General features: G+C 41.1%; 1 protein-coding gene across 3 annotated transcripts in view; it reads left to right on the top strand.

The window, feature by feature from the left end:
• Positions 1-6,730: 6,730 nt before the first annotated feature.
• The window catches only part of ROCK2 (Rho associated coiled-coil containing protein kinase 2), a 95,171-nt gene continuing 86,264 nt past the window's right edge, over positions 6,731-15,637 (top strand). For all 3 annotated transcript variants that reach the window (XM_057370482.1, XM_057370483.1, XM_057370484.1), the window contains exon 1: positions 6,731-6,958. In XM_057370482.1, the coding sequence (XP_057226465.1) occupies positions 6,809-6,958 (150 nt within the window). In that variant the 5' untranslated portion in view covers positions 6,731-6,808. The remainder of the gene's footprint in view (positions 6,959-15,637) is intronic.

Here is a 15,637-nt window from a genome sequence, read left to right on the forward strand (position 1 = left end):
TTTCTTTCTTTCTTTCTTTCTTTCTTTCTTTCTTTCTTTCTTTCTTTCTTTCTTTCTTTCTTTCTTTCTTTCTTTCTTTCTTTCTTTCTTTCTTTTTCTTTTCTTTTCTTTCTTTCTCTTTCTCTCTTTTTCTGTCTGCCTCCCTCTCTCCTTCCCTCTCTGTGCTGATTACTTTGCTCCTTGACTCTGATGCAGTTTAAATACAAAATGATTTCTCTAAGACTGTAAACCCTTACATGCAAACTATGTCTTCACTCGTGCATTCCCAACTATTCTTATTCRTATCTTACAACTCCTGCAAGTTCTTTGAGAGCAGGCACAGCAGTTGTAGTTGTTTACACCCCACTATCAGCTGGACTGGCTTGGTTTCCCCACAATTAACAGTAGCTAAGTCTTGAYGAAAAGCAGACCCTAGGAATGACAGTGCTAATGGAGATTCACATAATGTGGGTATTCAGAGATGCACACAGAACCACTGCACTAATCATCTTTTTTTAGCTTGTTCTATGCGAGTCATCTTCTACTGGCATTTCCCCCTAACTGCAGGGAAGTGCCCACGGCTTAACTGTCACTTTCCAAGGCAGTTCCTGCATACTTGCAGCAAAAGACCAGATTCAAAAGAATTTATTAGGTTGCTACAGTGGTTCTTACTCCAAAAGCTAAGATCACAACCCAAAAACACTCTTCTCAATAGCTGTCTAACTGTGAAGGTCACTATGTTTGCTAGCTACCTCTCTGCCTCCATCCTGCTGAATGCTCTCATCAAAAGGTTACAGAGCCTTTTCTTCCTCGTATTCCATTTCTTAGTAATGCAATTTTCTGCAGAAAGACTTCTTCAACAGAATGCATCCTTACACCAGCCTGCAAGATAGTGTCTAAGAACTTCATTTGGAGGTGTACTATGCAACATGAATTTCCACAGGATGGAGAAAGAAGAACATGTATGTGGGCTCTTGCTCGGCTAGACAATTCTGGATCAGATCAGGATGGACATGCTGATTCAGATTACATCTCATCTGGGAAAACATGGGGCTTTGGCAACATTTCTTAGAAGTCCCATTCAGTATGCATTTGGGCCCCCTTTCTAACATGTCTGATTCTCCTTAGATTTTCTGTAAGGAGCCTATTTCCCCAAATCTAGATTTTGGGTTCCMTTTTGAGAGGCTAATGGTTAAATATTTGATCTTAAATACAGAATAAACTATCAGAAATACTTTTGTTCTTACAGATATGTGTTCACACATAACAATCAAGAGATTGTTACATGCATGCAAGTGACAAGTCTGAATCAATCCTTGGTCCCCTTGTCAAAATTAAAAGGTGGCAGAGACAGCTTTGAGAAGCTCTGGCCTGAACTTCCAAAGGACCCGTAGCTTTGCATTCCTCCATATTTCTGATTTTTCATCCTTTACAATGTGTCATGTAAGGAAAGTGCTGGAGATGATGCTCACAGCAGAAAGAAGAGTGGCAGAAACCCTCCTCTGCTCCAWGGTACTGTAAGATACCAACAGCCTACTGACAACAGGAAGGAGCTCATAAATCACAGCAGCCTCTCAAATTGTCATGACTTACACCTATGGACCACAGAGCCCTAAGCTTCACCTAAATGCACAARGCAGCGAAGGAAAACTCGAGGTCACTTTGTCCTTATGCTCCAAGCTAMAGTTATTGCAAGTTTCCTCCTGAGACATACAGCAGAGAATCTGGCACATCACCRTCATGTAAGCATTTCAATTAACCTAGATTTCACAGCTGCACTTTTGTCTTTCCAATGCATCCAAGAAACTATGAAACCACCTTATTAACAAAAGCAATGTTAGTTAACTGGCGAGAATCGTGTAAGCCCTTAAGAGCCAGACAGAGACCAAGTTATCAAGACACACCCAGGCATTATGCAGCCACTTTTGTTTCACACCTCCTTTTCTTGATTCTCGGTATTTGTGTTTAAGATACTGAATTTAATACAGCAACAGACAGCACCAGCTAATAGCTGTGTATTTATCAGCTATAAAATCTGTTTGAAAGAGTGGGAAGTGGCYACCTGGCACACCTTCAGAGACAAAGGTATATCCCTTCCCAAACAGAACAGTAGATAYAGGCCTTTACCTACAAAGCTTACCATATGAAGACATTTTCTTTAACATTTGCTTGATTATTTTGGTTTGCATTTAATTATACAGATGGCTTARTGGTTTTGTAATTTTATAGCTGGCCTGTACTAGTAATTCATGTGGTAGTGTCAATCTTACTGAGGGCTGGTTTGGAAATGCATAGGGTTTGAAAAGCTGCTCGTATTTGAAGCCTCTAGTTACAATGCAACAGATGCTGTACTATGAATTAAATGAAAGAATATTGAACAATGCTGGTTTGTTGGTTTTTTTTTTTTTTGTGGACGTCATATAACTATACTATTTGTCCCAAGATAACACTGCAATCAGTAAATCAACGATGAGRATTGTGACTGACTTTGCAAGTCCTTCAAAAACATAACTACTAGATACACAAATTGTGTACTTTCTTCCTGTGTTTTCATTAACCTAAAATGAAGAAAAAGTTTATTTTTAATCCACTAAAATAATTTATTAACCCTTGGGCTGATTGAACACTAGAAAGAAAGGATTTTTTTTTTTTAAAAATGAACAAACAAAACCCACAGTAAACTTAATTTCTTTTCACTCCTATTCCATATTTATGAWTCTTAAAGTAAAGAAACCCCTGTGCTAATGACATAAAACTACATTATTTTCTGGAGGTAGAATGATGATCATTAGCTACACCTTCCAAAGTCTCAAAACCTCATTATCTAAAAAATTACTTCTTGTCCTATTTCTGTCATGACAACTCTGATCTACGTCAGTGTAGCATCCTGGGTGAGTGACAATAGTTATGCACCTTTGCCTGTAGCAATGTAACATTGTTTAATTTTGGCAGCTTTCAAAGACTGCATTTGCTTGGRCTATTGACAGGTGTTTGTCCTTCTTACTCTGTTGTCACAATTCATGTCATTAGACAAAGATAGTCCATGATATCACTGGCAACTCAATTCTTCTATATATCTGTTCTCTCATATGCAAAACACAAAAATGGAGTACATCCACATAAGATGTTAAACCTAAATTTTAGAGACTCCAGCTATTAGTAGATTCAACTCCCCTGTCAGTAGTGCTCTTATATTCTCCTTCAAATATCTGCTGAGTGGGAGCCTAAAAAGAGGATTTGCAAAAGCCTTACKTAGCCAGCAGCAAATGCTAGAAGCACAGCCCCTTCTCCTAAAACAAATGCACACATGGGTAGTTTTGAATCCTTTTCCTTCTTTTGCAATAGCTGGTAGGKAAAGTACACCTGAAGTCCAAAGCCAAATCCCTCCTCTCCCTGAATGGGCTTCAGCCCTATGGAATACCCTAAATGAACAACCTGAAGGTGATAGACAATRAGCCCCATTTACCAACTTCTTACAAACCTGTTCCTATAAATGTAGTCAATTCTGAAAACAGTCAACAGCAAATTCCCCACTGCCTCAGGACACCTAAAACATATTCAGACTGTGGATATCTAAAGAGTTCAATGGCATTTCAGGGAGCAGACAGAGAGATGCAGGACCCAACTTTGGACTCATAGGCTTAAAGCTGCAGCAGGCATGCTGGAAGGCTTGGCCTTGGCCTTAAAAACCATGGGAAACAGCATTTGACAATTCACTGCATGGGACTTCAAAACTCATATATACAGAATGAGTAGGAACAATTCTTCCTTAGATGGTCATTGTAGGAATAGGTGATATACCCTGAGAGATTTACACCACTGAAAGCAGGAAAGGTAGAACACTCTGTAAAAAGACAACAGACGATGGTGTTATTTTTCCTTTAGAGCATATTAAAACAGTGGTTTTTGTAAATACTGAAAGAGAGATCTGACTTTCTGAGTTCTTTTTTTGTCACTTAGTCACTTATAACCAGCAACAAATCTTCTCCTGATGATTTTGTTGAGGATTTGTGTCATACAAAGGAACTCAGCTGACTGGTGTTGTCAATTTGTCCTCGTAACAGTGTAAAACTTGTTTAGTCAGTAGATATGTCCTGAAGGGTGGAAGAACAGATCTATTGGCCAAGGATTTCAAGAAGGTACAGTTTCTACACACGTGCTTTTGAAGTCACAATCAGGCTTTTTTTTCTATGTAAAAAGGACTGTTATGCTTATTTAAGAATTTCTTTGTTACCTTTGTATAGATAATACCCTGAACAATGCCACTAAATAAATAAGCCAAAGAGAGTTTTTACAAAGCTTATAGATAAGGAAAACTGAAGAAAAGAGAGGCACCTTGCCTCTAGCCAAGAGGAAACCAAGACCTTAGATCATCACCTGGTGCCGAACCCTGAGCTCATTGAAATCACCTCCAAAATTGCTGTTCACAGTAACAGAACAAGCTCCTTGTTGATCACTGGAGACAAACTCCTCACACTTGGTCTGTTGTCCAAACCTATTTTAAATCCCTTAAAAACCCCAAAATCTCTCTGTTGTGCTGCTTATAAAAATTAGCCAATGAATAGGCTGTAAGTGAAGAAATAGTTTTTATTTTAGGTAATTTACAGGTTTGAACCATTGTTTTGCCAGGCTGTGTAACTTCATGATCTAGCTAGTACCCACATGTAATCCTAGTAGCAGCCCAACTCATTGTTGCACTTACTTCTTTGAACTTACCAAAGTAAACTGCTGAATGAGACTACATTTTTTGGGTGGTGTTGCAGTTAAGCAGATCCTAATTTTTTCTTTTTTTTTTTTAAGATGAAGTAGTCCTAAGATATAAATAACSAGTGCCTCTCCCAAACAGATTTCACCAGTTCCTTCAGAAAACTCACCAACTCAGTGTGGTTCACTGAAAAGCATGAGTCATAACGCCCAATTTGACTTTTCAAAATGTTCATGTGTGTGTGTGTTTCTGTCAGGCTTGAGGATTTTGACTCAGTGGACTGTAAAAACAGAATCCAGTGTGGAGTTTGGGTCGATATGGAGAGCAGACCTTCCCTCAAGTTGGGAGCTGTTTGGCACCAGGGCCCTGACTCAGAATATCACTGAGAGTGATCTCGCTCAAAGCCATGCAAGTGACTCACATATTTACTTCTCTGACTCCCTCACTTCTTCCTTTAAAGTTAAAATATTGGGCCACTTTTCTGACATCAGCTCACTGACATCCAGCTATCAGCTGAAAGTCAACAGTAAAATGTTAACCTTTCCTCCCTGAGGTCCCTCCACCTCAGCAAATGACACTTCCATGGTCTTTGTTGTTCTGCCCTACAATATCTGCCCAGCAGCCACATCTCATCTCTGCTGGAACCATAGTTTGGCCACAACCTCACATGCCATTCCCTACCATCCAACTCACCACTTCCATCCCTGTGACCACAACTCGTGCATCAGTGACACCATCCCTGCTGCAGCCTTTCTTTCCTGGGTCTGTTAAACAGGATCCTGTTCCCTCAAAGTGCCCACCGCGTGCAGCAAGGTGGCTGTACCCACCTCCAGGACAGTGTGGAGGCTCATCTTCCTCAGGGTGCAYGAGTGTGGCCTGCACCTTTGCCAGCACAGCTCCTCACGACCTAGTACTCCATCCTCCCTCTCATACATATAAGAGACATACGAGTTTTTTAAGTGACCTTATGGTGGCCTTTCAATAACAAAAGAGAATTTACAGAAAAGACRGGGCAAGACTACTTACAAGAGCATGTAGTGACAAGACCAGAGRGAATGGTTTCAAATTCAAGGATTGTAGGCTTGGATTAGATATTGGGGAAAAAATTCTTTACTGTGAGGTGATGAGGCACTGGAATAGCTTGCCCAGGGAAGTTGTGGATGCCCCATCCCTGATGTGGTACAGCCAGGTGGGATGGAGCTCTGAGCAATCCRGCCTAGTAAAAGGTGTCCTTGAGCATGGCAGGCAGGAAACGGATGRTCTTCAAGGTTCTTTCCAACCCAAACCATTCCATGATTCTGATTCATGCCGTGAGCACGGCAGCTCCATCCGAAACGCTGCTCGCCCACTTTCTCAARTATTTTTGGCTTTCTTCCCTGTGTGCTTTACGCCATGCGGGCAGGGTGAGGTCTCCTGTGCCAAAACAGTCCTGTTTCAAGCGGCTCTCCTGCCCAGGCCCGGCACAGCCCCACCAAACGCAGGGCAACAGTCGGGCACCGAGCGAGCGCCGAGCAAGGAGCCGCTCGCACCGGGGCCTTGTGGGTAGGGGAGGCGGCTGCGCGGGGCCGGGAGCGGGAGGCTGGGCTGGGCTGGGCTGGGCCGGGAGCGGGAGGCTGGGCTGGGCCGGGCCGGGGGCGGGCGGAACGCGCAGAGAGCGGCGGGGCCGAGCCGGAGCCGGAGCGGCGAAGGGAGGCGAGGCGGACGGGGGTCGCGGCTGCCGCACCAGCAGCCGGCGAGCGCTGCAAAGGAGCCGCACTCTGAGCCCGACCCCGCGGCGCCCGCTCACCTTTTCCTCCCCGCCTCCCCCTGCCCTCGGAGCGATGTCCCAGCGAAGCGGGCAGTGAGGCGGCGACCGCCGAGGGACGCCCTGAGCGGGGAGAGGCGGGGGCACGGCGGGAAGCGCTCCGTCCCTCCCTTCCAGCTCTCTCTCCTCCCTCTCCCCGCGCCCGGGCGGAGCAGCGGCCGTTTTCCCTCGCCCTTCATGCCCGGGCGGCGGCCACCGGCGGCGCTGCCCTCCGCTCCCGCCTCGCCGCCCCCGCCCTTCCCGGGCTCGCCGCCGCGCTAGGCCCGCCGGGCGGCCCCGCGCAGTGCCCTCCGCGGGCCCGTCACTAGGCGGGCCGGAGGATGAGCCAGCAACCGGCGGGGAAGATGTCGGCGGCTCCCCTGGCAGCCGAGGCGCTGGAGCCGGCGGCGGGGATGCTCGAGGGCCGCCAGAGGAAGCTGGAGTCCATGATCCGCGACCCGCGCTCTCCGGTCAACGTGGAGAGCCTGCTGGTGAGGGGCGGCCGCGCCCGGGGGGAGCGCTCGGCGGGGGAACAAAGGGAGAGCTGCCCTCGCCTCAGGCGGGCGGGAGGGAACGGGAAGGAAGGAAAGGGCTCCCGCGTCCTGAAAGTGCTTTCCTGGGGGAGGACGAAGGATCGTCTCCACGCCCCCGGCCGGGCTGGAGCGGCCCTCGCCCCCACGGCTGTGTTGGGCGAGGGGACGGGCACGGCGCTATGAGAGGAGAGCGAGCGCTCCCCGRTTAGGTGCATCTTATTTGGGGGAAAGTGAGAAACGTCCCTGGCAAGAGCTGATCCGGGGAGAGGAAAGCGCCTTCTTTTCCCTCCCAGCATCGTTCACACCGTTCGCTTTCGCGCCTCGTAATCACAGCGTGTCTTGTCCCCAAAGTACCTGCCTTTGTGTGCGCTGCCGGGCACCCATCGCTCACCCCCTGTGAAATGTCCTCTGGTGAGGCTGCGGTTGCTGTGTGATGTGAAAATAATTCAGGAAAAGGGGACACGCCTAAGGGAGAAATGTAACTGGGGGTTCCAGTAGGGTCACGTTTATTTTTCATTGGGGCAAATTGATTCGTCTGTCTCCGGTTTCAAATAGCATTTTTCSGTGTGAGTGTATGAAATACAGTTTACTTTAGTGAGAAATCTGTGCCCTCGGGAGGAAGTGTGGAAGGAGTTAGATTTTCCCATTTAAAACATCTGAACTCTGGAAAGGCAGTAAGAGAGATTATTATCATTATTGTCATCAATATTGTTATCATTATCATATTCTCATTCTTGGTATTATAATAGTATTTTAACTGAACTTTAGGGTCTTCAAACCTTGTATTTCCAATCTGTCCCAAGATTTCCAACGTGTCCCAGTTATGAGGAGCAGAAAAAGGGGGAATAAATCCCAGTCCTTCTAAGAGTTGCTCAAGGCATTTATACTGTGTCTTTTTTTGTGCTTTCAAATGACTCAGTTCTGTTTGGCCAAAAACACAGGAACTGACTGAACAGAATGTATGCCTGTGCTGTGTGGAGAATATAGGAATTTCCTATAACATCTGAAAAATGYTCTTGCCGAGGCTGTAGTGCTGTGTTACTCCTCCAATAGATGGTCGAGGCATAATGACAGCCATAGTCAATGGAGAGRAGTGGGAAACAGTGCTGCCTATCTGACTCGATTCAGATAAGTTTTTGCCTAGGCCAGAGCAAAGAGAGCTGCCTCTGGGCTTTGCTCCCAGCATTTTCACTTTGGTATTTTGCTAGGAAAACTTTGACCTGTGGCCAAAAAAGAACAGTTAAAAATAGTACAGTCGTTCTGAAAAATGCATCAGGTTAATACTTAACCCCAGTAGACTTTTTCACACTCTGCTTTTATACTCAACAGCRTGATTCTTTTATTCTCTCATCTCCCATGTCTTGGACATAGATTAAATACACTAAAATATGTTTATGTTTCCAAAGAGAAATTCTAGCTAAGAGTTGAGACCGGGCTGCTTAGAACTTGATTTTTTTTTTGTTTTATATGCTAGCAATGTACTTGAGAGTACATTGAGAATACATTGAGAATACATTGAGAAAGCAAATCATGGGAGAGTGTTAGCTGGATTATAAATGCAGTTTTTTTACAGTAAAGGTCATCACTGTTCTCTACATTCTCTCTTGGAAATATTGTTTAAAAAATTAGCAGCAAGTAAAATACAATACTAATCAATCAAATTTCCTAGCTTGTGCATTCCAGATATCTGTGTATGAAATAATGAACTATTATTCTTATTTAGGAAATTTGCAACGGATTTGCTGTAAATGCTTTTTTTTGGCTCTGGTATTGTTGCCCTATGCAATTGGACATTAATTTTGTGTTGGTGTCCTGCTAAGTAGCCTGAATATGAAAACRTCATATTCATATTGAAAAATTTACTTGTTTACCAAACAGCTCACTTTCAGTGTAAATTATCATAAGTAGAAATGTGTTTTCAGTTAAAAGTAGAATACAGCAACACAAACTAAGAGTCAAGGAAAGCATCTTTAAAAGRCTAGCTGGAATGCCACTATTTCATCCTCCAAAAATAACATAACTAAAACTAAAAATGTGGAATGGAATTCAAAATGGAATTCATTTCCTTACAGTGTAAAAAGTCATAAACAGCTGCTATTTGGTATTTTGTGTGCATGYTTTATTTTTGGGAAGCTGCAAAAAATGAAAAAGTAGCTGTTAATCTATAACACATGGTGTAAATTTGAAAGACGTGAGAAGTTGAGGTAATAAGCTGTCTTTCTCTAGGTAGCAATTCCACTGTCATCAAGAGATGTTTTATTCAGTGGCTCTAAATGAAGAGACTTTCTTTGCTTACCTTCCTGACCACAGGATGGCTGACCACATCCATCTGTTTCTTCAGCAGGAAAATCTATGAAGCCAAATCATTGATTGATTATGTTCCTCCCATTCCCCTTTGGGGCCTAAGAGATACGGTTAGATTTTYTAATGTGATTTTTGCTATCTTGTGTCTTAACATTTGTTACTAATGCCTGTGTTGAGCATAATTATTTGTGTTTGATTAAAGCATATCTTCGAAAAAGGCATGATGCATTCTCAATTCAGAGGCATTAAGAAATGGAGAACTCTGCATTTAGTGTGTCCTCCCAGCTAGTTATGAAGACAGAATTAAAAAAAAAAACCAAACAAACCAGCCAACTAGCCAAAATGTGTGGCATGGGTATTGCCACCTGTTTTCTGCTAAATGAAGAAAAATCATGGAGGACTTTCTACTCATTAGCATAGGTCAGATGCACCCCCAGCACTTGGTGGGGTTCTTCTGGTTTTGGTCTGATAAAGAGATGAAAAGAAGAATGCTAGAACTGCATACTCACTGCTGTGATAGGTTKAAGCAAAGACATCTACAAAGGGAAGTGGTTATTGCAATCTCATTGAAGTGTTGGCTGAATGCTCCTTTTCTCATTGTATCTTGTTGAAAGCCTGTTGTTAGGTTGCCTATGGTAAGACAAATAATTTGTTATTGTCACAGCTTGATGGTACGGTCTTACTCTTTCTGGTCATGTAACAGTGCATTAGTGATTATGAAAAGCTGTTTTCTATATTACATTTAGAGCTTGCAGATTACTTTGTAAAGCTACCATACTGTTGTTATTTGCTTTTCTGCCAGCTGTGTCATCCACTAATTTAATGAAGTGACATTTTTATGTGTACTGCATGTACACATGGATGATAGCACTTAATGGCATTTGACCTTGGGTGATCCATAAGAAACCCTTCTATAAATACATTCCTACTGAATAGTTCTGAGTTGACAGCTAAATTTAAGGGTAGCTTAATGGTTCTCAAATACATTTGGGCATTTAGATTTTGCATGTAAGCTCTACCTGCAGTATGACCTGAGTTATTTTTGATAGTATATAATACATATTATCTAGGGGTGCATTGGCAAGTTTTACCTGCCTGCTCTAAAACTAGAGCAGATAGGTCACTGTAGGCTGTATAAAACTGATTCAGACCTCCAGTTCCTTGCCATGTGTAATTGTATCACTTCGGCACATGCTGAACTCAACTTTGGAGTTCTATGGTGGTGACAAATAGCTCTGGTAAATCTTACCATCCTCCTGCCTGGGCTGGAGTTGCTCGAGTGCAGTTGTCCAGAGAAAAGCACTGGTGTCTGTCTACCCTTGGACTCATTCGTTCAATGCAAGCCTCCTGATTTTAGTGTTAAGCTTGAAGTTTGGTGTTACACTGGAGGTGTAAACTGTTGAGTATAATCTGCCTGCTCTACTGTGGTTGTGTCAGCCTTTGAAAGAAGGAGCTCTTAAAACTGCCAAKTAGGCAGTACAGCAGTGAAACTGAGCACAGTGCTGGGCTATGGTGGAATGCAAGTATGGTAGAYTGAGAAACTGAGAGATGATTAGCAGGAGATTGCTCTAGTGTCTCAGAATACACTTGCCTTAGAACCTGAAAAGCCCAAACCCACAAACTAAAACTGAACTAATTTGCCATTTWTTTCACAGGTAATTTGTGTGTTTACACTAATTTTAACATGAATAGATGTTCGTCTGTGTGGATTGATGCCATCAAGGCCCTGGAATTTTACTCTTAATCWAAAGTGGGTTGCAGATGCAGCTGTGACCCCCATGCTTTCAATAGATGCATCTGTCCATAACGATATCATCGACTGAATAAATGCCAACCTTACACCAGGGGTGTTAATTGAGCAGATCACTAGGCTGAGCTCTCTTAATTCAGGGTCTCCAGGTCATCATGGTTGATACAGTGTAYCCCTTTGCAGGCTTTTAGCCTTAGGAACTTTCTAAGTATTTCATATTTAATATGAAAGTTGTTTCACTTTCCTGAATTTATTGCCACATGTAATTTTGAATCAGCAAGAACAATCTGTTGTGTTAATTTGAGCCAACAAGTACAGGGAAGAGATGCAAATGTAGCAGTTAGCAGGATCTGATCTCAAATTCATTGCCGACTAAGTAATTGCCCCTAAGAAGGCCAGATGATTCTCTCTTCTTGAAGAAATAATATTTTCTTGTTTGTTTTATTTCTTTTGCTGTTATTTCTCTCTTAGTTTCTTACTTTATCTGTAAATGTTCTATTTTTGGTCTGTAGTTTTAGAGCATCTACTGCAGAGTTGAAAAAGATGATCTTTAAGGAAATAGAATTGTCTTTTGCTCATTGTTCCCCTCTGATGGATTTATATGTAGGAGTATAGTTGCTGGAAAAATACAGTTCTATTTTTCTGACAGTTTTACCTGGTTTTATATCCTGTCTTATTCCTCACTAGGATTGAAGTGTTCCACTTCTGGTTAAAAAAAGCAAAAAGAACATTTTGCTCATCTTCCCTCCTTTTACTGCCACATGAGATGCATGCTTATTTTTTGTGTATGTATTCACAATGGGAATGTTCACTCGTAGTATTTCGTCTGTGTTGATCAGATTGCAGTGTCATTAGTGTCCTTTGATTGTTCAATCTTTGTAACAACCTAAGAGAAACAAAAATACACCTACACTATCAAATTAGCAGAGCTTTTTTCTGCTTTATATGTGCAGRAATAAAAATTCAGGAACTGTTCACTTTTCCAGTTATTGCTAGTCTCAGTTTCAGTTGGAATATGTGCAATCGCTCATTAGAACCTGTTTTTTAAAGTACAATTCTAACTAATGGCAGAGCAATGCCAAAGCATTTGGCTCTTTGTCTAGTAATGCAATCCATAACAAAAGCTGCCTAATTTAAAAAGAAAGAAAAGTGCTACCTCAGTAGCTCATCTTCATAGCTATTCATTGATGATTTCTTGCCAATATTTGATCTGCAGAATATGACTGKAATTGTATCAATGTCATAATGGGCTTGACTTTGGATTTTAAAGATGAAAGTGATTGAAACTTGGTAGTAGAGTTTTATATAGTGAAAGATACAAAAAAAAAAAATTGAATCTGTGTATTTTTATAACCCATAAGTTTGGGGGCTTTTGCGGGGAAGAATGCAATATTGTGTCCAATGTTTCTTCTAAACTCTTACACTAAAAAGCAGCGAATGTTTCTGRTATAAAATTTATTTAAAATATTTTTTCTTCTTGGTACATCCCATTGGTTAAGAACAAGAATACTATGTTTATATTGGCAGACTTAGCTAGTAATAAACTTATTTTAATGAGCTGTTCACCATGTAAACACAAGGTTGAATGTAGCGCTCAGTTCCCATGCCATACCTAGTGTGTGTGAAGCTKCTGCTGCTGCAGGAGTGCGATGTCCAAACAGCCCCGCGTTGCCAGGAGAGTCCCCGCACGCCCGTCTGTGCCCTGCTGCGTTAGTGTAGGTGAAGCATCGCATGCATCCTTCATTGGGGATGTTATATTCATTACTTGCTAACAGAGTTTTAAGACCGTATGATTAAACAAGTATTGGGCCCCTAATTGCAGAGGGGTTGCAATATCTGAAAAATTGTGCTTCTGTGAATTTTGTCCAGATTTCACTAGATTAGATAGTCTCAGTCTGCAACAGGTGCTTTATGAGGTATGAACTTAGCTTCTTCTCGGTGTTCATCTGCTACAGTTACAGCGATTGAGAGAGGGGCTTTTTTTTTTTTTTGTTTGAAGTATCTATGGAGTTAACTTGTTGAATGGACACAGATTTCATTGTCATGTGAGACATGCCTCCTCTTCAGTCTCTGCTTCATTTGTTGTAGGGTATGGAAAGTGACAGACATGAAAACAAAAGCAATCTGGGTGCCACATACAGTGGGGTTTTGATTATGATAGTCCTCCATCAATTTTATTTCATGTAGAAATAAAAATTTACTTTCATCTAAGTAAAATCTTTTGCAGAAAGTAACCAGTCACATGCTTCGTGTTTTCTGTATGTCCAGATGGAGACTAATGAGTTATGATGTTAGTGTGCATTGTTATTTTAATTCCATAGTCATTTCATCATTCATTTTTTGTTAGGATCTTGTCATTCAGATGGTACAGGCAGAGAATAGAAAGAATGGTGTGCGGAAGGATYTGAACCCTGATCTACTGCTATTACTTTATGGTTTCAGACAAATCTTTCTTCATTTCCAACTATATGAAATGGAGATGAGGAAGCTTTATTTTTAATATGTACTGGAGAATAGTTTAATATTTAGAATGGACTTATGTGATTAAAATAGATGATCACAAGTAAGCTACGCCCAAGTGTTTAATTCTGAATCTTGAGGATTCAGATAACCAAGTGATTGCTTTATTACCTTTTGACTGTTACAAGTCATAGATACTGATTTTATTAGTCTGTATTAAAAGTGTAGAATTACAGGAGCCTACATAAAGCAAGATAAAGTTTGGGTGACTCATCCAAACACAAGAATTTTCTTATACTTTTCTTCAGGACGAAATGGAGGGCACATACAGGCATGAAAATTTAAGTTTGAAGAAGTATAAAAGAAGAAAAGTTAAGCTTTAGCAAATATTCTGATCTTTTTTAAAACTCAAAACACATCATRTTGACTGTTACTGTTAYCAAATAAATAAATAAATAAMTARAAGAAAAAATGCTAGAGTTCCCCTCTTTCTTCCAAATGCTTTTTAAAGTTTAACTAAAATCTTGATTACTATTTAAAGGCTGTAACACATTATTGTTCTTTGTCCATGTCACTGCTGTTACAGGTAGTCATCCAAAGTCTGTGGCTTAATTGTTGACTACATACCAAACATTGCTCTCTCAGCAGCATAGATTTACCCTAGTACGGAATATACAGAGGGAAGGATCTTTGGGTGTTCATTGGAAATTGCTTCTTATTGAATGGGCTCTGAATTTGGAAAACTTAATCTGCTTGTGTTTGTTGCTACTGTACAGCTTGATTGGCCCTCTTTATTTTTCTTAAATGCGCAGTAGTGTGCATGTGCATGCTTTCAARGAGATTGTGCTCTGTATACAATTAATAGCGCAGGTTTTGGTTTAGGGGTATACAAATGATTGGCTTGCCTATGCTATGAAAATGTCCTATTTCTCCAGAAAATAGTTTTAATCTGTTTTTCCTTGTAGTTTCTGAAACTGATTTGTTTTAGTCTCTGTTTTCAGTTTAGTGCTGATTATGTTAGGTGCAAGATTAGGGAGACAAGCCTTGTCATTTGTTGCATGTTTAGGACACAGATTTTTATTTGTAAATGACTTTTAGCACCATCTGCTATATATAGAATGTGGAGCTAAAGTSATTGGGAGCAAGGTGCAGTAAATATAATATCTTACGGAGTTACTTAATATTGGTTCCACCCCTTCTTACACAGTTTTATTGTTATGCTTGACTTCTGATTTATGTTTTTTTGTAGAATTTTTAAACTTTTGTGATAGAATAACCATGAAGTCTCTCTGTTTAGGAATATAATTATTCCTTCTAAGAGTTCAGGAAAATGGAGAAGAGCAGAAAATAATACCATGTTGGAAGCTGTTGATTTGGTGTGTAATGAAAGCCTTTCTAATGCCAGGGGTATGCATGGATGATCTTTTGCCTTCAATGAATATCTCAGGACCTCCTCCTCCAACAGTAAAAGTCAGCCCACTTAAGCATTAAGCCATAGTTTTTATTTCTTGGCCTGTTCAATTTAATGACCTCTTTAGGATGTATAAACCTGGATTATAAAAGACCCCTCCCCTTTTCTTTTTGTTCTTTCATATGAAAAGTGACTGAGAGCAACTACTTGAATTACTTATCTGGCAAGGAGGTACTGACAGTTTATTGTTGTATTGCAGCTGCTGCTATTAATTTAAAAATTAGTCTGTGTTATTTTTTTTTCTCTGTGAGCACAAAATAGTAATTCTGTTAAACTTAAGACCTGCATGCATGCTGGTATCACAAGTGCCTGAACTGAGCTATAGATCTGATAGGGACAATTAAAAACAGCTGCATTTTCAAAAAAAAAAAAATCCTATTTGTAAAGCCCTGGTTTTTAATCGCTTTCAAGGTCATTGATTTTACTATGAATTAGTTTAGTTATATGGAATGTGCTTCTTTTTTGTTGCATTTTTAAGTTATTTTCCCTATTCCCCACTCATCATCTTCCCAGAACGGAAGGATTTGTCTTGACTCTGCAAATAATGTCATTATTGCCAGTGAGGGTGGGAAGCAGCAGAACTCCATTGTCAGAATTCTGATGGTAAAGCCTGAATGTAACAGCAAATAAGGCAATACAAATACTGTTTCGT

The sequence above is a fragment of the Malurus melanocephalus genome, unplaced genomic scaffold, assembly GCF_030028575.1.
Source record: "Malurus melanocephalus ecotype Western Australia unplaced genomic scaffold, MMel_1.1 scaffold_127, whole genome shotgun sequence".
Taxonomy (NCBI): domain Eukaryota; kingdom Metazoa; phylum Chordata; class Aves; order Passeriformes; family Maluridae; genus Malurus; species Malurus melanocephalus.